This window comes from Odocoileus virginianus, chromosome 6, assembly GCF_023699985.2.
Source record: "Odocoileus virginianus isolate 20LAN1187 ecotype Illinois chromosome 6, Ovbor_1.2, whole genome shotgun sequence".
NCBI classification, from domain to species: domain Eukaryota; kingdom Metazoa; phylum Chordata; class Mammalia; order Artiodactyla; family Cervidae; genus Odocoileus; species Odocoileus virginianus.
The window spans coordinates 72,331,261-72,356,243 of NC_069679.1; the positions used below are offsets into that span (position 1 = coordinate 72,331,261).

A 24,983-nucleotide genomic window follows, 5' to 3' on the forward strand; every position below is an offset into this window, starting at 1 on the left:
CTGTGTCTCAGTTTCCTCAGTCTATAAAAAGAAGGGTAGAGTTGTCGGGCCTGTGAACTGGCTGTGATTTTCCAATCCGAAGCTCAGGGAGAAATCCATAATACAAAATTCCTTCTAGGGTCTGCTGGAAATGAACCCACTGGTCAAGGATGAACGGTTTGTTCTTTGTGTCTTGCCAATAGGGGCAGCCACAGGGCACCAATCCCGGTTAACTTATTAATACACTTCGCCCAGACATGTGACTAGTTTCCAGATGTCCGCACCGTCCCAGCCTAAATTCCAAAAGCCCGCCCCTGGGCAGGGACAGAGGTGAAGAGCCGAGGTCTAGTCGTGCGCCTGCGTACTGCGGCCGGAGGGCAGAGGTCGCCCGGCTAGACCCGTGCAGATTTCCGCAAAGCTTGCGAGACTTCCTCCCGAGCTCGTCAGCGGTGAGTGAGGCGCTAGGCGCCGCCGGCCCGGGCTGTTAAGGGTGGGGTTCCCGCGTGTGGGTCGGGCCTTCTGGGGGAAGAGGATCGAGAAGAACAGGGGCGGGCCCCTTCCTCTCCGGGAGAGCGTCCCGGCTTCCTCCCGGGGCTGGCGAGACCTTGGCATCATTGCTTAGGTCACTGGGATAGGGAATGCTTGAGGAGAAGCAGGGCTTTTTTTTTTTTTTTTTTCTTTTTTAAAAGAATTGGTAGTAAGCAACTGGTGTGCTGCAGTCCATGGGGTCGCAGAGTCGGACACGACTGAGCGACTGAACAACAAAAGCCACCTCAAGTTTGGCCAGAGACGTGTCTAAGGTGCCCATTGGGACTTTCATTTAGCAGATATTTAATGGGCACCTGGGCTTCCCTGCTGGCTCAGTCAGTAAGAAAGCGCTCACAATGCAGGAGACCTGGGTTTGATCCCTGGGTTGGGAAGAGCCTCTGGAGAAGGAAATGGCAACCCACTCCAGTATTCTTGCCTGGACAACTCCCATGGACGGAGAACCTGGTGGGCTACAGTCCATGGGGTTGCAAAGAGTCAGGATACAACTGAGTGACTAACACTAATGGGCACCTACTATGTGCCAGGCATAGAGGGTGAATATAAATCACTGAACTAAACAGGCATGAGTCCCTTGCCTTTGTGGTGCTAATATTCTGGGAAATCAGTTTGAAATTTTGGGCTGAAGATTTTTTTTTAGTAATTTACACAGGCGTGAGTGGTTGGTGGTGGGAGCCCTAGAGGAAGGTGAGAAAACAAAGATCCAATCAGGAATCCCCACATGCTAGACTTGGGGAAAGGAAGAAGGAAACCAGAAATATCAAAGGAGAGGAGAGCCGTCGTCTCAGAAAGTGGAGGAAATCCCAGAGATTTACACCTTTGGTGATAATACCCTGGGCAATAGTCATTTGTGGTGAATAATTGAGCTAGATCATGATAGAGAACCCCCCCCCCCTTTTTTTTAAAGGTGTTAGGAAGCTCCTGTTATGGCAGTGGTGTGTGTTGTGTTTGCAGCCTGTTGGGCCGCAGTCTATGGGGTTGCAAAGAGTTGGACAGGACTGAGAGACTAACACACTAGTGTCTTCGTTGGGTTTCCCGGGTGGCGCTGGTGGTAAAGAACCTGCCTGCCAATGCATGAGACATAAGAGACTCTGGTTTGATCCCTGGGTCAGGAATCCCTGGATCCCTGGATCTCCTCTTAAAATACATGGAGGAGGGTATGGCAACCCATTCCAGTATTCTTGCCTGGAGAATGCCTTGGACAGAGGAGTCTAACCGGCTGCAGTCCATAGGGTCGCAAACAGTGGTACAGGACGAAGTGACTTAGCCAATGCAGTGTCTTCATTATCCGTTGTGTGATCATGGGCAAGTTATTCAACCTCTGTGCCTCTATAAAATGGGAACAGTAACAGTACTGTCCTCAGAGGGTCGTTGGGTGGTGGGTTAAATGAGCCAATGGCTATTAAGTCCTTAGTCTTGGCACTTAAGAACATTCAGGAAACAGGCTGAGAGAAGGAACTTTCCCCAAATCCTAGGTGATTAGAAGCAGGACATGTAGTCTACTCTTCCTAGTTCGGTGCCCTTCCCCTTATATTAGGCTGCAAGGTAGACATTCAGATAACACTCTTTTTAAGGGGTGCTAGAATTTTTCAGTTGATAATTGATCTTGTATTATTTGCAATATTGTGCTGTGCTGTGCTTAGTCGCTCAGTCGTGTCCGACTCTTTGTGACCCCGTGGACTGTAGCCCACCAGGCTCCTCTGTCCATGTAGATTCCCCAGGCAAGAATACTGGAGTGGGTTGCCATACCCTTCTCCAGGGCATCTTCCCAACGCCAGGATTGAACCCAGGTCTCTTGTATTGCAGGTGGATACTTTATGGCCTGAGCCACCAGGGAATATTGCTTACCACCAATTAAGAACCTACTTTATGTCATACCTGGTGAATATGGTTTGCTTGATGACAGTCAATAAGGACTTCCGTTTTTCTCCTCCCATTTGGGGTGAATTTACCACCACCACCACCCTTCTTTCAGATCTAGAGCTGGTATATAATATTTTAGATTTTAATTTTGGAACTAAATATCTTTTTGTTTTGAATGTGTTGTTTGTTGTGCTATTGAGAGATACTGCACGATTATCCTACATTAGTTAATTGTAGTGTTTGACACTTGAAAACTTTCTAATTTATTTATTTATTTTTTTTTGGGAAAACTTTCTAATTTAATACAGAGGAAAAGACTAGTAGTTCACTTTTCATGCTGATAAGGAGTATTTGGACAAGGCTACTGTGTGCACCATTTGAAGAAATAAAGCATACATTGAAAGTAATTAGAGAAAAGGGTGACAGATATGAAACCTCATTTGAAAAGACTCCTTTGGTTGAAAATTGAGCTATCATGGTGTTGTTAAACACCACTTAAGGTCAGTTTTCTTTGGATCCGGTGTCAGTTTGGAAAACTTTGTTTTTGAACCCCTGCGTAATTTATGCACAAGATGATTCAACAGAAGATTTTCTTTTAAAAATATATTTAGCCCTATAAGACATTATAGAGTTCCTGCTGTGATGAAACAGAGTGCATACAGCACCACCTTAGAAAAGTGCTTAAACCCTTTAAGACTCATTTTCCTCAGCTATAAATTGGGGATAATAATAAAAACACCTAATAGAATTGTTAAATTAAATATATTAAATACTATATGAATATGTATGTGCACGTATATATGTATATTTCATAGCATAACAGTCCTTGGTACACAGAGTAACATTAACAGTCTGTTTTCATTTTTAGTGATGGATAAAGTAAGAAGGTCCAAGTCAGATAGTGCCAGCACTGGAACTTCATTTTACTTCTTTCATTAGCTCAAATTGTAAAACCAGAATAAATTGATCTTTTTTCATTTACTTAGCCATCCTGCGTTACATAACTTCCTAGAAGGTGAGGATTTTAAAATGCTTTTGATATGTTACTTTTACAATCAGCAAAATTATTAAGAAATTTCTGTTTTGATAAATACAAGAGTTTTAGAAAATGTGGTTACATCGCAGTTAAGCAGTAGATTAACTGGCTAACTCTAGAGGAATATGTCATATTGTTTTCTTTTAATCAAGCCACAGTAGGAGCCTTAATCATGATGACATGAAGATGAGTGTGCTTGAATTATGAGGCTAAAACATTTTGTTCTACTCAATCTTCAGTAAATTTGTTCCTGTTAGCCAAATATTCTAATTAGATTTAGTCTTTTTCACATACTTGCTTTAGGAGGCAAACTCTGACAGGAAACTATAATCTTTTTTGGATCCTAAATATGATTTTTCCTTTCCTCGTTCAGAAACACAAGTCTACTTTTTTTTTCTTAGCTTTTAAATTGTTGAATATATCATTACTTTCTTGTGATTTAAAATGTTTCTGTTTATAGGAGTTATTTTATACAGAAGTCTTGTGAGACCGCTGTGCAAACAAGGTGATGATTGTACAAAGAGTAGTGTTGAATTCCAGACCTGGTATGTATTTGTCTGTGATGTCTGTGATGTATTTGTCTGAACAGCTGTGGTCTTTAATAATTATTAATGCGAATGGAGTAACAAAAGTAGTAATATAATGTCGTTGTGGTAAGTGAAGGCAGGAAGATATTAACACTAGTTGAGATCTTAGAGGAATTTCTTTAAACAATATTATCATTTTAAAAATAATTATCAAGGCCACTTGTTGAAGAAATAAGGTATTTTAAAGTTACTACAATATTTAGAAGATTGTATTACAAATATATTTGGCTTTTGTTTTTTGTTTATAATGTGTAATATTGATTCTTAAAGATGTGCTTTTCTGTTTTATGTGAAAGTCACTGACCTGTTGCATCATAAGTCAGATACCCGACATCTAACCTGAACCACAGAAGCTTAGGTGTGGAAGTAACCTGAGAGGTTTGGGCCTGTGCTCCCTTGGTTTTGGTGTTTACCTAGCATGTGGCCTGGGGACGACACTTATCTTTTCTCAGTTTTAGAGAGCAATTCGATTAAAATGTCTGCATTCCGTTTTTGCTTTAGAAATTTGATGATTCAATGAACAGGAAGTTTTTCATGTTGATGTTTGATAGAAACCAAAACAATGCTATAAAGCAATTATCCTTCAATTAAAAATAAATAAATTTGAAAAAATGAATAGGAAATTTTGATTATATTCATTTAAATTTCTGTTGTCATCTTAAAATGAGGAAGGATAGTTTACCGGTTTACTTTGGCTAATACGGTGTTTCTGCTACCTTGTAAATTTTAATTTTCCTAGTTAAAAAAAACTGGCTGTGCTTTTTTGCTTTTTGAAATCCTTTTATAATTTTGTAACAGATGAGGTGATTTACCTTAAAAAACATTTTGACATTGATAGCAACATGCCAAAGGAACTTCTTGGAGAAAGCCAAGAGCAGTTGAAACTGAAGAATTTATGCTGAGCTGCAGAGAAATTTCAAAGCAATAGATTTATTCACGTGTGTATTTAGGGAGTGCTGTAAGTCCTAGAGTGACCATGTAAAGAATAATAAATAACTCTATGGGAAAATGCCTTTTTGATTTTATATCTTCGTCTAATATTTTAGGAAAAAATGGTCATCCAGTGGCAGAAAATTTCCGAGTAGAAGAAGTAAACTTACCAGATTGTGTCAATGAAGGACAAGTACAAGTCAGAACTCTTTATCTTTCCGTGGATCCTTACATGGTAAGAATCAAGGTTTTGTGATCTTGTGAAAATAATTTTATATCCATATTTTTTCATGTTGCATCTGAAGTTTATTTTATTTTTAAAACTTATTTACTATTTTTATTTTAAAAATATTTATTTCTTTATCTTGACTGAGCTGGATCTTAGCTGCAGAATGCAGTATCTAATTCCCTGACCAGGGATCAAACCCAGGTTCTCTGCATTGGGACTGCAGAGTCTTAGTCACTGGACCACCAAGGAGGTCCTACATCTGAATTTTATTGTATAATCCTCATGACTAATAAATATTTGAGCAATATATCTTGATACCTGTAAATTACAAATTACCTTTGTGTTTATTCACTGGTGTTATTAAGGAATGTTACAGAAGGAATGTTTTCATAATAGTAGTGCCTGTGATTAGTCAGTGTCTTTCAATAGTCCAGATCACTTCCTCGTACTAAGTAAAACTTGAGATAGTAAATTAAGATGGGAAATCCTCTCAGACTCTGTACAAACTCTTTATTCTAGTAGGTGTCTTTTGAAAGAAACAAACTCACTGATGCTACTTCCAGATAAAGGAGGTTTATTGAAAAGAAGTTATATGTTGCCTAGGTCTACAGCTGAGAAGCCATTAGGCACATGAACTTCAGTTCAGTTCAGTCACTCAGTCGTGTCCAACTCTTTGCGACCCCATGAATCGCAGCATGCCAGGCTTCCCTGTCCATAACCAACTCCTGGAATTTACCCAAACTCATGTCCATCGAGTCAGTGATGCCATCCAGCCATCTGATCCTCTGTTGTCCCCTTCTCCTCCCGCCCTCAATCCCTCCCAGCATCAGGGTCTTTTCCAATGAGTCAGCTCTTCGCATCAGGTGGCCAAAGTATTGGAGTTTCAGCTTCAGCATCAGTCCTTCCAGTGAACACCCAGGGCCACCCAAGACGGATGGGTCATGGTGGAGAGGTCTGACAGGATGTGGTCCACTGGAGAAGGGAATGGCAAACCACTTCAGTATTCTTGCCTTGAGAACCCCATGAACAGTATGAAAAGGCAAAATGATAGGATACTGAAAGAGAAACTCCCCAGGTCAGTGGGTGCCCAATATGCTACTGGAGATCAGTGGAGAAATAACTCCAGAAAGAATGAAAGGATGAAGCTAAAGCAAAAACAATACCCAGTTGTGGATGTGACTGGTGATAGAAGCAAGCTCCGATGCTGTAAAGAGCAATATTGCATAGGAACCTGGAATGTTAGGTCCATGAATCAAGGCAAATTGGAAGTGGTCAAACAGGAGATGGCAAGAGTGAACATCAACATTCTAGGAATCAGTGAACTAAAATGGACTGGAATCGGTGAATTTAACTCAGATGACCATTATATCTACTACTGTGGGCAGGAATCCCTTAGAAGAAATGGAGTAGCCATCATGGTCAACAAAAGAGTCTGAAATGCAGTACTTGGATGCACATGAACTTAGGCTTTATAAACATGGATAGTTTTACTTCTTGCTTTCCTAGTGGATCCTTTTTGTTTCATTTTCTTGCCTATTACCCTGACTTAGAACCTCGAATATAGTGTTATAAGTGGCAAGAGTGGACATCCTTGTTTGATCCTGATCTTAAGGGGGAAACATTCAGTCTTTCACCAGTAAGCTTGTTGTTAGCTATGGGATTTTTCTAGATGCCCTTTATCTAGTCTGAGGAGATTTCCTTCTATTCCTGTTTTTTTTTATTGTTTTTATCATCAAGGGACAGTGGATAATTTTTATTGTGGTAACATGCATGTAAATATAAAGGGTGCTATTGTAACTATTTTGAAGTGTATATTTAAGGGCATTCACAGTATTGTACAGCCATTGGCACTTTCTGTTTCCAGGACTTGCTCATCATCTTAAACAGAAACTCTATGCTCATTAAACAATAAAATCCCAATTAACTCCTCCCCCAAAAGGGGGATTTGGATTTTGTCATATGTTTTTTCTGCTTCTATTGAAATGATTGTGTGGTTTTTGTCTTTTAATTCATTGATATGGTTTATTATATTAATTGACTTTCAGATGTTAAACCAATCCTGCATTCTTGGAGAAAAAAAAAATCCCACTTGGTCCTGCTGTGTAGTTCCTTTCCTTTGATATGTTGCTAGATTTATTTCACTATTGTTTTGTTGAGGCTTTTTGCATCCATAAGCTCATAAGACTATATTCATTGTTTTCTTTTGTGTTTGCCTGGTTTTGGTAATATGGCCTCATAAAATGAGTTGGAAAGTGTTCCCTCTTCTGTTTTCGGTAGAGTTTATGAAGACTAGGTATTAATTTTTCTTTAAAAGATTGGTAGAATTTCCAATGAAAGCATCTGGCCTGGGCTTTTCTTTTTGGAAAGTTTGAAAGTTACTAATTCAATGTCTTTGTTTGTTGTAGGTTGGTAATATTTTCTGTGTCTTGTTGAGTCAGCTTTAGTAGTTTGTGTCTTTCTGAGAATTTGTCCATTTCATCTAAGTTGTGTAATTTATTGGCATATAGTTTTTCTTAGGATTGCCTTATAATCCTTCCTTATTTCTGAAAGGTAAGTAGTAGTAATGTCCTTTCTTTCATTTCCTGATTTTAATAGTTGAAGTCTTGTTTATTTTTTTCTTCATCAAGTCTAGCTAAAGCTTTGTCAATTTTGTTAGCCTTTTCAAAGGACCAACTTGTCGTTTTCTAGTTTTCTGTTTTTTTATTGCCTGTTTCATTAATTTCTGCTCTTCTTTGTCCTAGTTTTGTGGTACAAAGTAGTGCCTGTGAGTGTTTATTGAAATAAAAAGAGAATATAATTGCTTATTCTTTAAACTGTGTTAGATCAGTTGACTGAATTGGGGGGAAAAGATTACATCCTTAGCTCAACTCCTGCATTACAATAAATTCCAACAGATAATGAAAAGTGAAAGGAATAAAAGAAACCATGAAGAATTTTAGGAAAAATATGGCTGAACAATTGAATAATGTTGGAAAATGAGAGACTTCCTAAAATGACAGCAAACCCAGATAATTTGAAAGAACATGAGTGATAAATGTGACTTAAAAAATACTGTATTTAAACACAATAAAACAGTACATACAAAATTAAAAGTTAAATGGCAAACTTGCAGTAAAAATAACAACAAAAAGATAATAATGTCTGCTATGTAGAAAGCTCCTATATATTGATTTGTGAAAAGTAGAAGTTGGGCAAAGAGCATTACAGTTTCTATGCATATGTTTGCTTCCTCATTTTGGCTTCTAGAGTGCCCTTGTAGAAGATAAACAGAACCCTGGCTTATCTCTTCTCAGGCTGCACTTACAATGGGGACCCAACTGGCAGTATTACCTTCTGCCAGAACAGTTGGAGCCTCCGGAAGGTTCCTCTTCCTTTGGACCCATGACTGTAGCTCAGGCTTTATCTTCCAGTTTTAGACCTGTCACACTTGCTTATGCTTACAGTGGACTGCATCTTGATGACTTCATTCAGAATTCTTCCCAGGGGCAGCAAGAAGTTTTTCTTTATGGGCTAGGGAAATGAGGTGATTATTGGTCTAACACGTTCTAAATAGACAAATTTTCAAGTTGAAACAGAGGAGTGAAATAGGTCACTCATTTCCCACGGACCTAAAGATGTGCCCTCTTTCAGCCAAGGCAAGCTCAGGCACGCTATGGGCCTTGTCACTCTAGATGGTGCAGAGTGGATCACTTAAGGAGAATAATTATCACAAATTCATAAGGAAAATGACAGTGCAGTATCTAGTATTCAGAGTCAATTCCTGATGATGACTGGTTCAGATTTATTAAGACTTTTTTATACTTCAGTGTAAAAACACCTAGCTCAGAGCATCTAAGTATTACACATGCCCTAGTGAACACAGTGTAAAGAATATCACTTAAGCCCAGGATAATAAATACAAAGTAAATTAAGAGAATAAAATAAAGCCTGGGTTCCAAGTTAGAAGTGTTTGGGTTTTTTGTCTTTTTTTTTTTTTTTTAGAAGTATTTAAAAAATCAAACAGAGCAGATAGAAGTACAGTTGATCGTTGAACAACACAGATTTGAGCTGCAGGGGTCTACTCATGTGGGGATTTTTTTTTCGCTAAATATATACTGTAGTACTACACAATGTGAATCAAGGATATAGAACCACAGCTAGAGACGGCTGACTGTAAGTTATAAATGGATTTACATGGATTTTTGACCTAGGGTGTCCTTAACCTCTTGTGTTGCTCAAGAGTCAGCTGTAGTTGAAAAACAAAAAAGGAAGTGTTCTTCACAGAGTTTTTTGAGTTGGAACAAACTTCCCATTCAGCAGAATTCCCTTTGAGACTCTTACAGTGAGAGAAATTTATGACCCAAAGATTTTAGGGGTGGGGAAATGATGAAACAACAAGGATTATGACATGAATTAATGATTTTTACTTCTAAATACCCCAACCTCAAAACAGCAAGCAAACAAACAAAACCTCTTTTTCCTCCAGAGAAATAAATAGCTCCTCCATCTACTCATTTCATGCTAGAAAGCACTGAATCCTTCTTTAGAAGTTTGTCTTTTCATTCTCCGCATCTGTCTCTCAATCTTCAGGTCCTGTTCAGTTCAGTTCAGTTCAGTCGCTCAGTTGTGTCCCACTCTTTGTGACCCCATGGACTGCAACTCTCCAGGCTTCCCTGTCCATCACTAACTCCCAGAGCTTGCTCAAATTCTTGTCAATCTAGTTGGTGAAGCCATCCAACCATCTCATTCTCTGTTGTCCCCTTCTCAGATCCTGTGGGTGCCCCCTAATAAATCCTTCTCAGTTCAGTCCACTTCTCAGTAAACTCGAAAGATATCTACCTAGTCTAAATCACCATTGTTTCTCTCCTGTTGGGGTATCCTTGCATAAGCTCTTTGACCTCTTATACCATCTTTCACACTGCAGCCAGAGTAATGTTTTTGTAATAATGTTTTGTAATAGCAACTATTCATGTCAGCTAGCTTAAAATGGTTTAACACTTCCATTAATGGATAAGTTACTTAACTTATGTGATAATGGTTTATAAGATTTATAAGATTATAAGTTACTATATAAGGTAATGGTTTTAGTAATGGATAAAGATTAACTTTCTGGACATGGTCTAAGACTGTGGCCCCTGTTTGTCTGCCCAGCCTCACTGTACCCTTTGACCCTCACCTCGCTGGACTTCATTCTTGTGTAACACACCAGTGCGCCTTTTGGCTTAGACCTTGTATTAATCATGTCTTTCTGTATTTTATGATGCTTTGACCTCTTAGGGGCCTTGCTAATCCTGGAGAGACTGCCCCTCTCAGTGCTAGCTGATTTTTAGAGATAATAAACAATTTTCATGGGACAAAATGAAATGGACACCTTTCATATGTAAACCAATCAACTTAAAGCCCATATTTCCAGCCACCTCCTTCATCTAACTCTCACACCTCGCCCTAAATCACCCAAGGGCTAGGTGCCAGACCCCGACTAGGAACACATCTATGAGCCATAGCCCACTGAAGTTATTCAGTCTGTCCAGTTCTAATGTACTCAAGCTCGCCTGCCCTGCCTTACCTGCTCTTCCTGGAAGCCACAATAAAGAGCGGACCATGCTGTCCTCTTCCTGCTTTTGCCTCCAGACTCTGGTGCTTTCCCATGTGACCCTGTGTGATAGGATATGCCTTTTCTCTAGGGTGTTATAATAAATTCTTTCAAGGCAGTGGTATCTATGTCTCTCGTATTACAATAACTGATTAAAACAACATTGTGGGAACTTCCCTGGTGGCTCTGCCTGCCAGTGCAGGGGACATAGGTTTGATCCCTGGTCCAGGAAGATCCCGCATGCCTCAGGGCAACTAAGCCCATGTGCCACAACTACTGAGCCCATGCCCTAGAGCTTGAGCTCTGCAGTAAGGGAAGCCAGCACAACTGGAAAAAGCCAGCATGCAGCAATGAAGACCCAACATGGACGTAAATAGATAAATAATAATTTTTTTCTTTTTTTTTTTTTTTCTTTTTATTTATTTGGCTGCGCCAGGTCTCAGTTACAACATGTGAGCTCTTGGTTACAGCATATGGGATCTAGTTCCCTGACCAGGGATCAAACCTGGGCCCTCTGCATTGGGAGCTCAGAACGTCAACCACTGAACCACCAGGGAAGTCCCATAAATAGATAAATAATAATTAAAAAAACCCAAAATTATGGGTACACACTAAAACAAGCCTCCATATCTAAAAATTTCCTTTCGCTTTTTCTGACCAACCCCTCTTATTTCCTAGAAGCCTGCTTTATGCTTTAAAGAGATTTACTTTGGCAAATCACCCTTAACCCTCAGACTATTCCTCTCTATTAGATTTTCTCAAAAATACCTTGACCTTCAGCATGTATCCCAGTTTTAATTAATAATTATTTATTTAGTTATCAGATATTATTTTCCCTAATAAAAACTTATTAAGACAGAGGTCTTATTTATCCCTGTATCTCCAGTGACTAGCATAAGTGCTTATTAAATATGAATTAAAAGAAGGAAGAAAATTACTTTGGTTGCTTTCACTAGACACTATTCTTAAAAAAGAAAAGAGACATAAGTGGGGCTTCCCTGATGGTCCAGTGGCTAAGACTCTGAGGCTTTCTGCAGGGAGCCTGGGTTCAGTCCCTGGTCAGGGAACTAGATCCCACATGCCACAACTAAGACCTGGTACAGCCAAATAAATATTTTTTTAAAAGTATTCTTTAAAAAAAGAGACATAAATATTTTTAAAGGGAAAAAAGGAATCTGCTGAGCATTAAGTTATTGAAATTTTATATCACTCCAAATTTATGACTCTTTTTAATCACTATGTATGTACTATATTTTACATGGTTATATTTAATATGTATATACTATTTTGATTTCATATTTGTGATTTTATATTCATATCCTCATATGAGAAATTAGTCGAAATATTATTTTGCTGGTTGTATAACATTTTATCTTATTGACATCATTCACTTACCTATGGGGAATTACTCCTTCCCACTTTTTCCATTAGCCTTAAGAATCAGGTACTTGGTGTGGCCAGTATCCAATGGCTGCTGCACTTGCTTTGAAGAATATGTGGGGACTTTCCTGGTAGTCTAGTGGTTGAGAATCTGCCGCCAATGCAGGTGCCATGGGTTTCATCCCTGGTCTGGGAAGATTCCCCATACTTGGGGTAACTAAAGCCCATGTGCCACAACTACTGAGCCCCTATGTCCTAGAACCCATGCTCCACAACAGGAGACGCCACCACAATGAGAAGCCCATACACTGCAACCAAAGAGTAGCCCCTACTCTCTGCAACTGGAGAAAGTACCTGTGCAGCGGTGAAGACCCAGCACAGCCAAAAACAAATAGTTTCTTTTTAAATCTTAAAAAAATTAAAAAAAAAAATTAAAAGGATATATGGGAAGGGCACATAAGCAGAAGTGTAGTATACCCCCACCGGAGCTTTGGCATCAATATGCCATGTGGTATTTTACCCTGGTGAACTGAATCAGACCATGTAGGGCCCCTTGATGGAGCAGCCTTCCATCTCTTTCATCTCCTGGACCACACTGTAGGCTTGTACATCTTGGCCTTAGTCAGAGAGGCAAGAATTAGCCACAGAGAGGAAGAAAGCCTTGATTGCCTCCCAGAGAAGTCTTTAGCCCTAGTTCTTCGGAAGGGTGTGGTACTGCGGTGACACTTTGTCTCTGAATAAAGAGAACATCCATCTGAAGTTAGGGGGGATGATGTAGTACTTGGCCTGAAGTTTGATGAACAGCTGTATAAAAACTGTTTCATTTCTCTGTTGGGTTATTTCCATTGTGGAAGCAGTATTGCACAACTGAAGAAATGGTAGTATTATGGTCTATATGTTGCAAGTCTGTTTTCTATGAAAAATGGATGTTTTATAATATTATCGGCAACATGTCAGTGTATCTAATTTGCTACAACCCATTTAAACCATTGATACAGAATCTTGTATTATGCTAACATATAGAACATAAATTTCTTTAATTATTTAAGAGGGGCTTCCCAGGTGGTGCTAGTGGTAAAGAACTCACCTACCAATGCAGGAGACATAAAAGACATGGGTTCGATCCCTGGGTCAGGAAGATCCCTTTGAGTAGGCAAGGCCAACCCACTCCAGTATTCTTGACTGGAGAATCCCCATGGACAGAGGAGCCTGGCAGGATATAGTCCATGGGGTCACAAAGAGTTGGACACTACTGAGCGACTAACACACATACACATACACAATCCACATGTCATACAGTTCACACATTTAAAATGTATAATTCAATAGTTGTTAGTTCATTCACAAAGTTGTCTGTTCACCACAATCTAATTTTAGAATGTAAATTCTTTTTTTTTTTAAGGGCATAGAATTTACATAGAAGCTACACATATCCTCCCAAATACTTTAAAAAATCATTTATTTATTTATTCAGTTTGGGCTGTGCTGGCTCTTCGTTGCTGCACAAAGGCTTTCTCTGGCTGCAGGGGTAGAGCGGGGTTGTGGTGTGGGTGGCAGGGTGTTGGTCTACTGTGTGTTGCAGTCAGTGCACAGGCTTCTCATTGCGGTGGCTTCTCTTGTAGTGGAGCACGGACTCTAGGGTGCTGAAGGCTTCAGCAGCTGTGGTAAGTGGGCTCAATAGTTGCTGTTCCTGGGTGCTAGAGCACAGGCTCAATAATTGTGGCACACAGGCTTAGTTGCTGCATGGCATGTGGAATCTTCCTGGACCAAGGATCAAACCCTTGTCTCTTACATTGGCAGGCAGATTCTTTACCACTGACCCACTAGAAAAGCTCCTTAAATTCTTTTTTACTTTATTTTTAAAACTTTATTTTATTTTTAATTGGAAGATAATTACTTTGCAATATTGTGATGACTTCTGCCATACATCAGCATGAATGAGCCATAGGTCCCCTCCTTCTTAAACCTCCTTCCCACCTCCCTCCTCATCCCATTCCTCCAGGTTATCACCCAGCACTGGCTTTGGGTTCCCTGCATCTTACAGAAAATTCCCATTAGCTATCTATTTTACATATCATAATATATATGTTTCAGTGCTACTCTCTCAAGTCATTCCACCCTCTCCCTCCCGCACTGTGACTGTAAGTCTATTCTTTACATCTGTGTCTCCTTTGCTGCCCCCTAAATAGGATCATCAGTACCATCTTTCTAGATTCCATATATATATACGCATTAATATATGAAATTTGTCTTTCTTATTTATTTCATTCTATATAATGGGCTCTAGGTTCATTAAATTCTTTTTAAATTTCACTTCTTGTTTTTTTCAGGATAAAATAATAAAGGAAGAGAGAAATTAAGATAAGTTTTGTTTGGCTAACACTGTACTTAATATTACTGAATTATATACTTCCTTTTAATCACTGGGTAAATAAGTAAACTGGTTCAGTATTATCAGACAGAAGTATCCCAATCTATGTTTCTTTTTTTAGCGTTGTAGAATGAATGAAGACACTGGCAGTGACTATATAACACCTTGGCAGCTGTCACAGGTGGTTGATGGTGGAGGTGTTGGGATTATAGAAGAAAGCAAACACACAAATTTTATGAAAGGCGATTTTGTGACTTCCTTCTATTGGCCCTGGCAAACCAAGGTTATTCTGGATGGAAATATCCTTGAAAAGGTGATGTATGATATAAAGTGTCTGATTTTTCTCTTTTATTATTCCTTCTTTGTGCCTTTGGTGTTCGGTTTTGTTTGCTGTCAGGGAAAAAATAAAAAGCATATGTTTTCTTTTTAGATAGCTGTCAGAATGTGAAAAGCCTTTATTCCTCTTCCACTGTTGGCTGTAACTATATATGACAGTTCTTAGATTGCCAATGAATGATGTTGTTTTCCATATTTAATTCTCAAATTTTACATGTATAAAATAAAACCTGAGCTATAAGCATCAAAAAATGCTTTATACTAAGAACCAGAATGCCCTTTATAGTTAAATGCTTGAAAAGTTTCCTAAGAAAGCTGCAATGTTTTGTCCATCTGATGCAAAGAGCTCACTCATTGGAAAATACCCTGATGCTGCGAAAGATTGGGGGCAGAAGAAGGGGCCGAAAGAGGATGAGATGGTTGCGTGGCATCATTGACACAATGGACATGAGTCTGAGCAAACTCCAGAGATAGTGAAGGACAGGAAAGCCTGAAGTGCTGCAGTCCATGAGGCTGCAGAGTTGGACACATCTAAGTGACTGAACAGCAACAATAAGCAATTACCATTTGACTCAAGAAATCCATTTGGTTTGTGCTTGAAATTCCATCCTGTGGCAGAAGTCTTGAGTTCGGTTTCTACTGTTTGGTTGAGTCATGTGAAATTACCAGTATTTGTCTGTTTTGACCTACAAAAACTGGCAGCTTCATGTAACCCAGCCTAATAATTGTCATCAAGGAAGTTACAGTATGTCTCTAACCTCAGTTTCCTCATGTGCAAAATGAAAACAATAGCTATCTCACCAGTGAATGTGAGAATTTAATTAAATTAGAATTAATTTAAATTAAATTTAGTTATAATAAATGTGATTAAGGCTTTGTAAAAAACTTTATACAAGTTTAGTATTTTTTATGATTACAAATTCTTACAGTTAGTTAAAAGTGGCTGTTAAGATACAAGGGATATGGGAGACATTACACAATCATTTATCAATGGTACTAATAAATGACGTTTAACTAGAAATTTCTTAGTAGGAGTGAAAAAGGAACATTAGGCAGTTCCTAGCTTTCCCTGTCATAGTGATATAGTGGGAAATTGAGAAGTTGGGGAGAGCTTAAAAATGTTGGGGGAGTAGGTATTAGAAATGAGGAAGAGGAATTCAGAAAGGACAGAAAAATGATATTTACTAAACACAACTTATCTCACAATGTTTTTTTTACTGGCTTTACTAATAAATAACTTACCTACAGGATATATTTCTGTGTTTGGAGAAGGAAATGGCAACCCACTTCAGTATTCTTGCCTGGAAAAATCCCGTGGACAGAGGAACCTGGCAAGCTACAGTCCATGGCGTCACAAGAGTCGGCCACGACTTAGCAACTAAACCACCAAACCACCAAATTTCTATGTAGTGTACTGTAGACCTTTCTGTGTATTGTAGACTTTAATGTTGCCATTACCTTTATCTACACATCAGACTTGACTGATAGCCATTTAAAACTGATTACACAATGTTGTAAAGTAATTAGCCTCCAACTAATAAAAATAAATGGAAAAAAAAAAACTGATTACAAACTGCCATTTTTTTTCTTTGTGGCAGTTTAATTGCAAATCAAGGTGGTGAATCTTGATTACTTTTGGTGGTTTGTTACATTTTTAATCTCTAAAATTATTATAAAACTTTTATGGTAGAGAGTCTTTCTATATAATTTTTTTTTCATTTTCCCATAATGTTAGAGGTAAGAAAAGAGACAGAAAATGTAAGAGATATACAATTAACTATTGATTGGGCCTAATAAACATATAAGTGTAAAATGTTGAAAAGCTGAGAGACCTTATTTTATTATTCTGTAATTAACTGAGAAGAAATTGTATCATACCTTCCTTATATTTTCATGAAACATTTGAAGTATCAGTAACGAGAACTATTAAAGAGTTTGAGCTGACTTTTATACAGAGAAGTGTTTACTCTGAAATTGCTCAGAGATTTTTAAACCTTCCAATATTGTGTAGTTTTTCCTGTTAAGTGTTTCTTCTCTTTTGATATATTTGAGATGCTGGCAAGACAGACTGAAAATTGGTTTATTGTTCATGTTGGGCTGTTTATTAGTCCGCTTGAACTTCTTGAACTGTTGTTACAAAATACAATGGACTGAAATTTATTATTACAGCAGAAATTTATTTTCTTACAGAGTTGGAGGCTAGAGGCCTGAGGTCAAGATGCTGGAAAGTTTGGTCTCTGGTGAAGCCTCTCTTCCTGGCTTTCAGATGGCCCTGTTCTCCCTGTATCCTCACACAGCATCCAGCCTTGCTTCTGTGTAACTGCCGAGAAACAGATCTCTGGTGGCCCTTTCTCTTCTAAGGCCCTAAGTCCTATCAGATTAGGGCCCCTCCCTGATGCCCTCATTTAACCTTAATTATCTCCTTAAAGACCCTATCTCCAAATACAGTCACACTGAAAGAGTTAGGTCTTTTAACATAGGTTTTTGGGGAGTTCATATTCCTGAAGTCATAGGTTGTCTCTACTTTGTTGACCTAAGACAGAAATTCCCAATGTTATTTTTTTAAAGGTATACATTTTATTTTAGGTAGACCCACAGCTTGTGAATGGACACCTTTCATACTTTCTTGGAGCTATAGGGATGCCTGGTTTGACTTCCTTGATTGGGGTACAGGAAAAAGGTCATATAACTGCTGGATCTAATCAGACAATGGTTGTTAGTGGGGCTGCTGGTGCTTGTGGATCCTTGGCTGGGCAGGTAAGCTTTTGGAGGATTATCTCATTTTCTGAAAAACTGGTTATAACTGAATCTCTGGATTTGTGTATATAGTTTAAAATATATAGTTGAACAAATTTGTAATGTTATTTTACATATATTTGGTAGAAATGATATTATTGCATGCTTAGACTCTCTCCCTAATAATGTGAAAAATGTTGTAGATTTTTTATATTTTATTCTCTTTTAACCAAAAATGACATAGTAAATGCTGGAGCATTGCTCTAATCTATATGAAAGAGAAGAATCACAGAGTACCTGTCTGGAATTCCATGAATTGAAAAAATAAATTTATATTTTAAAAATATCTTCAAATAAGAAAGCACTTATTGGGTTCTAGAGATAGGTTAATATATTCCCAAGTGATTCCGTGGTAAAGAATCTGCCTGCAGTGCAGGACATGCAGAGACATGGGTTCAATCCATGGGTTGGGAAGATCCCTTGGAGAAGGAAGTGGCAACCCACTCCAATATTCTTGCCTAGGAAATCTCATGAGCAGAGGAGCCTGGTGAGTTACAGTCCATGGGATCACAAAAGAGTCAGACGTGACTTAACTACTAAACAACAGCAACAGAGATATAGTAAACATTATGATACAGTTTTACAAAGTACATTATTTTATGAATACTGCTGCTAAGTCACTTCAGTCGAGTCCGACTCTGTGCGACCCCATAGACGGCAGCCCACCAGGCTCCCCTGTCCCTGGGATTCTCCAGGCAAGAACACTGGAGTGGGTTGCCATTTCCTTCTTCAATGCATGAAGGTGAAAAATGAAAGTGAAGTCGCTCAGTCGTGTCCGACTCTCAGCGACCCCATGGACTGCAGCCTACCAGGCCCCTCCATCCATGGGATTTTCTGGGCAAGAGTACTGGAGTGGGGTGCCATTGCCTTCTCCATTTTATGAATAGTAGCCTTCAAAGTGTGAAACCACAGAAACAAACATTTTATCTTAATAGCGATTTTAGTTCCTCACAGGCCCAAAAAATATTGAATTGCAAGATAGAGATGTTTTTGGTTTGACTGTTCCTTTTATGAGCTCATCTTTAAATTGTGAGATTTTAACATTCAAATTGTCTAATTTTATTCAGTCTTAATGTTTTTAAGAATGCTGTTATATCTGTTCTCAGTTCTTTTGGTTTCAAATTACCTTTCTTGAAAAGACTTACAAAAGCCTAAATTGTGATGAACACTTTCATATAGGAACTTGTATTATCTTTCATATTTTCAAATTTTTATACTTAAATTGTGACAAGAGAAAGTTGTTTAATTTTCAAAAATTTCTCCCCTAGATTGGCCATTTGCTGGGCTGTTCCAGAGTCGTGGGAATTTGTGGAACACCTGAGAAGTGCCTCTTTTTGACCTCAGAATTGGGCTTCGATGCTGCAATTAATTATAAAGAGGGGAATGTTGCAGAACAACTCCATAAATTATGCCCAGCTGGAGTGGATGTTTACTTCGACAATGTTGGCGGTGACATCAGTGATACAGTGATAAGTCAGGTTGTTTTCTGACTTGGTTATAAATTTAAATGCTACATTTTATTTGATGTGATATCTTTTTACCTGATAGTGAGAAAGAAAAAAAACTTTATAAACTTGTAGGGTTTATGGTGAAAAACAACATGATGGTCAGTATTCTAATTAAGTGATACAGAAGAGCTTGATGAAGCTGTTTCCATTTGTTTGCAGATTTGCACTATGAGCATCAGTTTTAGCTCTTTGCCAGCAATGTTGTATTTTCACCTTTATTTTTGTGAAAAATTACAGTTGTATTATACAAGTGAAGGTCTAAGCTCTAACTCACTTGTAACCATCAGCTCTCAGCCATCGCCCTCTGACTTTGGGTAGGGAAAGGATTTTTATAGTTTACAGGTATTTGCATATTTTAATTGACAGCTTTATAATTTATCAACATTAGCTATTGACACTGCATTGTCCTTTACTATATGTAAAATTATTTTCAATTGAGGTTAAATTATTTAAACTGCATTGTCCTTTACTATACGTAAAATTATTTTCAATTGAGGTTAAATTATTTAAACCCAAAGAAATACTCCACCAATAATAATGGAAGTAGCAACAATGATGACAATGACAACTAATGAAATTCTTTTGCAGATGACCAAAATCTTATTTTTACCTCTATATTCCTTTCAGTTCAGTTCAGTTCAGTTGCTCAGTCGTGTCTGACTCTTTGCAACCCCATGGACTGTAGCACATCAGGCCTCCCTGTCCATCACCAACTCCCAGAGTTTACTCAAACTCATGTCCATTGAGTTGGTGATGCCATCCAACCATCTCATCCTCTGTCGTCCCCTTCTCCTGCCCCCAATCTTTTCCAGCATCAGGGTCTTTTCAAATGAGTCAGGACTGATTTCCTTTAGGATGGACTGGTTGGATCTCCTTGCAGTCCAAGGGACTCTCAAGAGTCTTCTCCAACACAACAGTTCAAAAGTATCAATTCTTTGGCACTCAGCTTTCTTTATAGTCCAACTTTCACATCCATACGTGACTACTGGAAAAACCTTTGGGGTAGATTTATTTGCTAGCTAATTAAAACTCTTTGATATATATACTGGGTGAATCTTTAGAACAAAATCAATTAATTGGCATTAAGGGATTAAATACTATAGGGAATTCCTTATAGTATTTAGTCCTAACCCACAGTGTTGTTAGGACTGTGCACTTTCACTGCCGAGGGCACAGGTTCAATCCCTGATATAGGAACTAAGATTCCACAGACCGTGTGGTGCAGCCATTAAAAAGAAAAGAAAGATTAAATACTAGAATCAAGGAGGCTTTCATTGAGGCAGCCATAAGATCATTAAATACAGGGAAGGTATATATCTTAAGGTATAATCATCAATTTTCTCTGAACAGATGAATCAGAACAGCCACATCATCCTATGTGGTCAAATTTCTCAGTACAACAAAGATGTGCCTTATCCTCCACCACTACCCCCTGCTATAGAAGCAATCCAGAAAGAAAGAAACATCACAAGGTATGTTCTACACTTTCCCCATATTACCAGATTCAACAGGTTTAAAGATCACAGATGTATATGAAATATATTGTTCTTCATATATAATTGTTTCCTATTAAATAAAATTTGAAAATGTACATTTTAAGGTGGTTCCATATTTAGGTTTTGGTTAACTAGCTCCCTGGCAGAAAACTTTTTGAAAAATGTGCCTGTTCAGTCGATCTTTTTTTGTGAGTGTTAGAAATTCAACTCATATTGGCTTAAGTGCAAAGGACATTTATTGGTTCATGTATTGAGAAGTTCAATATTAGTACTGGCTTAGATTTGGCTGGGTAAAAGGTTTGCATAGTGGTGTCCCGACTCAGTTTTTCTTCACCCCGGGCTGTGCTTTTTTCTGGGTTGGCGTGGCTCCCTGCCGGCTCTCCTCTTGCAGTAGCAACAGGATGACTATTACCTTGGCTCTTACATTTCACCAGGTTAGCAATCCAAGCAGAAAGAAAACAGCTGTCTTCTTGCAGTTTTATCAAGTCCCAAAGCTGATATGTATTGGCTCAGACTGGCCTGGCTTTCATCACATGAAGGTGGGGAAAAGATGCCACCCACAAAGTAAAACCACGGTGTTACTGCTACATGGGACTGTACATGAGCAGACAAAACAACAGAAGTCCACTATACATATGCTTGTAATTGCACCTAAAGCTGTATTTGAGCAGACTATGTGATTAACAAGTTTTTGAGTTCTGGAATGATTGGATATGAGCGTTCTCCCTCCCTGCTCTCTGATCGTTACCCTTTTCCTCCCCACTACAGAGAAAGGTTTCTGGTGTTAAATCATAAGGATAAATTTGAGCCTGGTATTCTCCAGCTGAGTCAGTGGTTTAAAGAAGGAAAGCTCAAGGTAGAACTTGCTTCTATTCTTTACCAATACCATTCTTCCTGCTACTTGATATACTTTTGTATTATTTGAATTTAATATTAGTTTCATCATAAATATTTCTGTAAAAGAAAAGTATACTGAATATCATAAATTAACTTTACTTCCCAGAGGAGTATAATCCTCCTGATTGAGAAACCTTCTCATCATTCCCTTTATCTAAAATTTTATTAAACTTTACTTTTATTAGATTATATGACAAGATGAATAGGTTTTTGTCTTTTCTAAATTGTAATGTTCATTAGCAAATATTTATGGAATATTACTATGTGTTAGAAGTTGTTCTTTCTCAAAAATCTTTTAAGCATTTCTTAGTACCTCTCTACCACCCTTCCTGGACCCTTCTGATAGATCTCTTGGTTTTGATTGAAAATCAGCGGTTATCAATCTGAGGTCCAGAGACCCCTGACCTAGGAAACATGCAAATGATAGGCAAAGGTGTATGTGTATGTTTTATGAAAAGAGGGTGTACAGCATATGATGTTACAAACTGAAGATTAGACAGTGGGAAAATAGGATTGTATTAATATTTTAAAAAATCAATTGATAGGAAACTTTTCTGATCTAGCTATATAAAATGAAAAATATTTTAGACAGAAAGTGCTAAATAATATTGCTGCCTTTTGCAAAAATGCAAACCATTAAATAGAAACACTAAAGTCTAAACAATATAAAATATACTTATTTCAATTTACAGATCAAAGAGACTATGATAAATGGATTGGAAAACATGGGAGGTAAGATGAATGTAGATATATTTACTATACACATCAGTTCAGCACAAATACTGTCTTTTTTCTTTTAATTCTACTTTTTAGTTGTTTTTTTTTTTTTCTTTGAATCACATTTCTTTCCTGTGAAACCTTATATATCTTTAACTCTATGAAAGTTCAACTTAGTGGTATTTAAGAGCTATTGTTTTCTCATTTCAAATTGTAAAATATTTCTTTGTTTTTGTAAATAATTATTAAAAATTGTGATAATTGTGAAAGTTATCTAGCCTCTAGGTAACTTTCTCAGATTGAATGATTCTAAGTCATCAATCATAAAATTACATTAAGCAGATTTTCAGTATTTGGGTTTCTTTTTTTGGCTAACATACAGATTTCAACAATCTCTTTTATTTCAAATGAAGAGAATTAAATCAGACTGCTAATTTTTCCTTTTTGAGAAAAAAATCTAATGTATTTGGTTAATGTGTTTACCAAACTGAAATATAAAATTAACTCACATGATATTCATTTCACTTACTAAGTAAAACTTTATGATTAGATTTCTTTTTTTAAGCTATTAAAATTGTTTTTTCTAACATTTATCCTCATACTTATTTTGCTGTAGTTTTCAGACTCTAACATTGAACATGGATGTAGACGCCAATTAAACATTTATAGTTTGGGTAAAAAACACATTTTTAAGATGTTAATTGGGTTGGTTTGTCCTGTAACTTTGCTAGTGTTTTCCTAGCGGTTTCTTTTCATTAAAGTTAATCATCAAAGAAATTATTCACATTAATCATATGTGCCTGGTTCTATTGACAAACATGCATGATGGTGACATTATGTTGTCAGATAACTTCGTTTTTTTTTTTTTCTTTCCAGCTGCATTCCAGTCCATGATGACAGGAGGTAACACTGGAAAGCAGACAGTCTGCATTTCAGGAGATACCTCTTTGTAATCTCCATAAACATCTTCATCAAGGAAATACATGGACTTCTTTCCATTCTGCTGAAAGATTTCAAGATATATTAAAAAAAAACCCTTAAGAGTATAGATAGTTTTTGCTTTCGATGTGATAATAGGTGATATTTTCTTAGTTGCACAACATAATTCACTCCTATATCTTCAATATCATATATGTACTCTACATCCTATATGATTATTTACAATAATAGATTGATGTCAATATGACCTATTTTTCCTTCTTTTGCTAAAACTAATATTATGTGAAATTTATATCAGATATTCAGAAACTGTTGGAGATTTAATGTAACTTTAATAGTTATTACATAGTTAAATAAAAATATTTTTAAATTAATATTTTTATAACTTTATAATGTTTGTTTAAAATAGAATGCTTGAGAAGACACAAATATGTATTCACTTGGAAACAGTTTACATAATTCTTGAATTGTAGCTTGGTGCAAGAATAAATGGGATGGTATTTCCATATTGTGTTGATGGAAAAGGGACTTAATGGCAGGGTGTGTGTGTGTGCAGGGGTTTGGGGAAATTCAGAGCTTGTGGAACAGTTTTTGGAGTAGAACAGAGGCTTTGTGTCAGAAGTAGTATAAGTTAAATAACTGAGGCTGGTTAGGTTGATGGAGGGACTTACTACAGAAGATGATCTATTTGTGTTTTGCCAAGTAGTACCTAGTATAGCCTAAAAACCCAAATCTATATTGATAAAAGCCTATGTTTATTTTAGGTTAGTAGGCGCATACTGTCAAATAGTTACAAAGATTTCAAGAGAAATAGGTATAGACATCACTTCAAGTTTTAAGTGATGAAAAAGATTTAAACAGTACAGCTTCAAAAAATGACAACTGACTGAGCAAAAGTAACAAATGGTTGTAAACATGAATGTTCAGGACCTATTAATGTATTTCTATATAAAAGCATTTGTTTTATACATTGTAATCAACCCTTTAATAGAGTAAAATTGAGGATTTTTTTAAGTGTTGTGTTGGTTTATGGTCAGCAGTTTACAAACTTTAGTATACTTTTGTGTAGATTCGAACTGTGTTGTAAATCAGTCACTCCAGTTGACCTCAGTGGCCTTCAGTTCTTTCTGTTGTATATACTTTTCCATTTCATCTCTAGAGAAAGCTTCATCTCTTGTCTAAGTGTTGATAACTGCCAAATCTGTATCTTATTTCCAGTCTCTTAAACTAGGTAGGCCCTTCCCTGGTGGCTCAGACAGTAAGGAATCTGCCTGCAATGCAGGAGACTCTTGGTTCGATCCCTGGGTCAGGAAGTTCCCCTGAAGGAAATGGTAACGCACTCCAGTATTCTGCCTTGAGAATTCCATGGACAGAGGAGCCTGGCAGTCTATAGTCCATGGGATTGCAGAGTCAGACACAACTGTGGTGTGCTGCAGCCCATAGGGTCACAAAGTGTCTGACAGAACTGAGCGACTGAACAACAAGAATCCCATAGGCACCTGGGACAGATAAACTCGGCTTATCTAAAGAGGAATTACCTTCCCTTGAAAGGTGTTGCTTCTTTTCAAATCACCATCCTTTGTGTAGGAAACTACTGGTTTCTTCAACATTCTCTATTCTTGAAAGCGCCCTCTTGGAAAATGCCTTTTATTCCCAGGTGGCTCAGTGGTAAAGAAACTGGTTGTCAATGCAGGAGATGCAGGTTTGAATCCTGGGTGGGGAAGATCCCCTGGCGAAGGAAATGGCAACCCAATCCAGTGTTCTTGCCTGGAGAAGCCTGGTGGGGCTACAGTCCATGGGG

The 24,983-nt window shown here is 37.8% G+C and overlaps 1 protein-coding gene across 5 annotated transcripts; it reads left to right on the forward strand.

The window, feature by feature from the left end:
- The first annotated feature begins 302 nt into the window (after nucleotides 1-302).
- Nucleotides 303-24,196, forward strand: PTGR2 (prostaglandin reductase 2). Of its 5 annotated transcripts, XM_020906867.2 has the most exons (12): nucleotides 330-428; nucleotides 2,332-2,511; nucleotides 3,375-3,403; nucleotides 3,885-3,969; nucleotides 5,058-5,176; nucleotides 14,615-14,806; nucleotides 17,416-17,586; nucleotides 18,894-19,103; nucleotides 20,484-20,605; nucleotides 21,398-21,485; nucleotides 22,219-22,258; nucleotides 23,120-24,196. In XM_020906867.2, the coding sequence occupies exons 4-12, from the start codon at nucleotides 3,933-3,935 to the stop codon at nucleotides 23,194-23,196; spliced, it is 1,056 nt and encodes a 351-aa protein (XP_020762526.2). In that variant the 5' UTR covers nucleotides 330-428; nucleotides 2,332-2,511; nucleotides 3,375-3,403; nucleotides 3,885-3,932; the 3' UTR covers nucleotides 23,197-24,196. The 5 variants fall into 5 exon arrangements, with proteins under 5 accessions (XP_070325719.1, XP_020762523.2, XP_020762526.2 ...); XM_020906869.2 differs by lacking the exon at nucleotides 3,375-3,403; XM_020906871.2 differs by lacking the exon at nucleotides 2,332-2,511.
- Nucleotides 24,197-24,983: the final 787 nt, after the last annotated feature.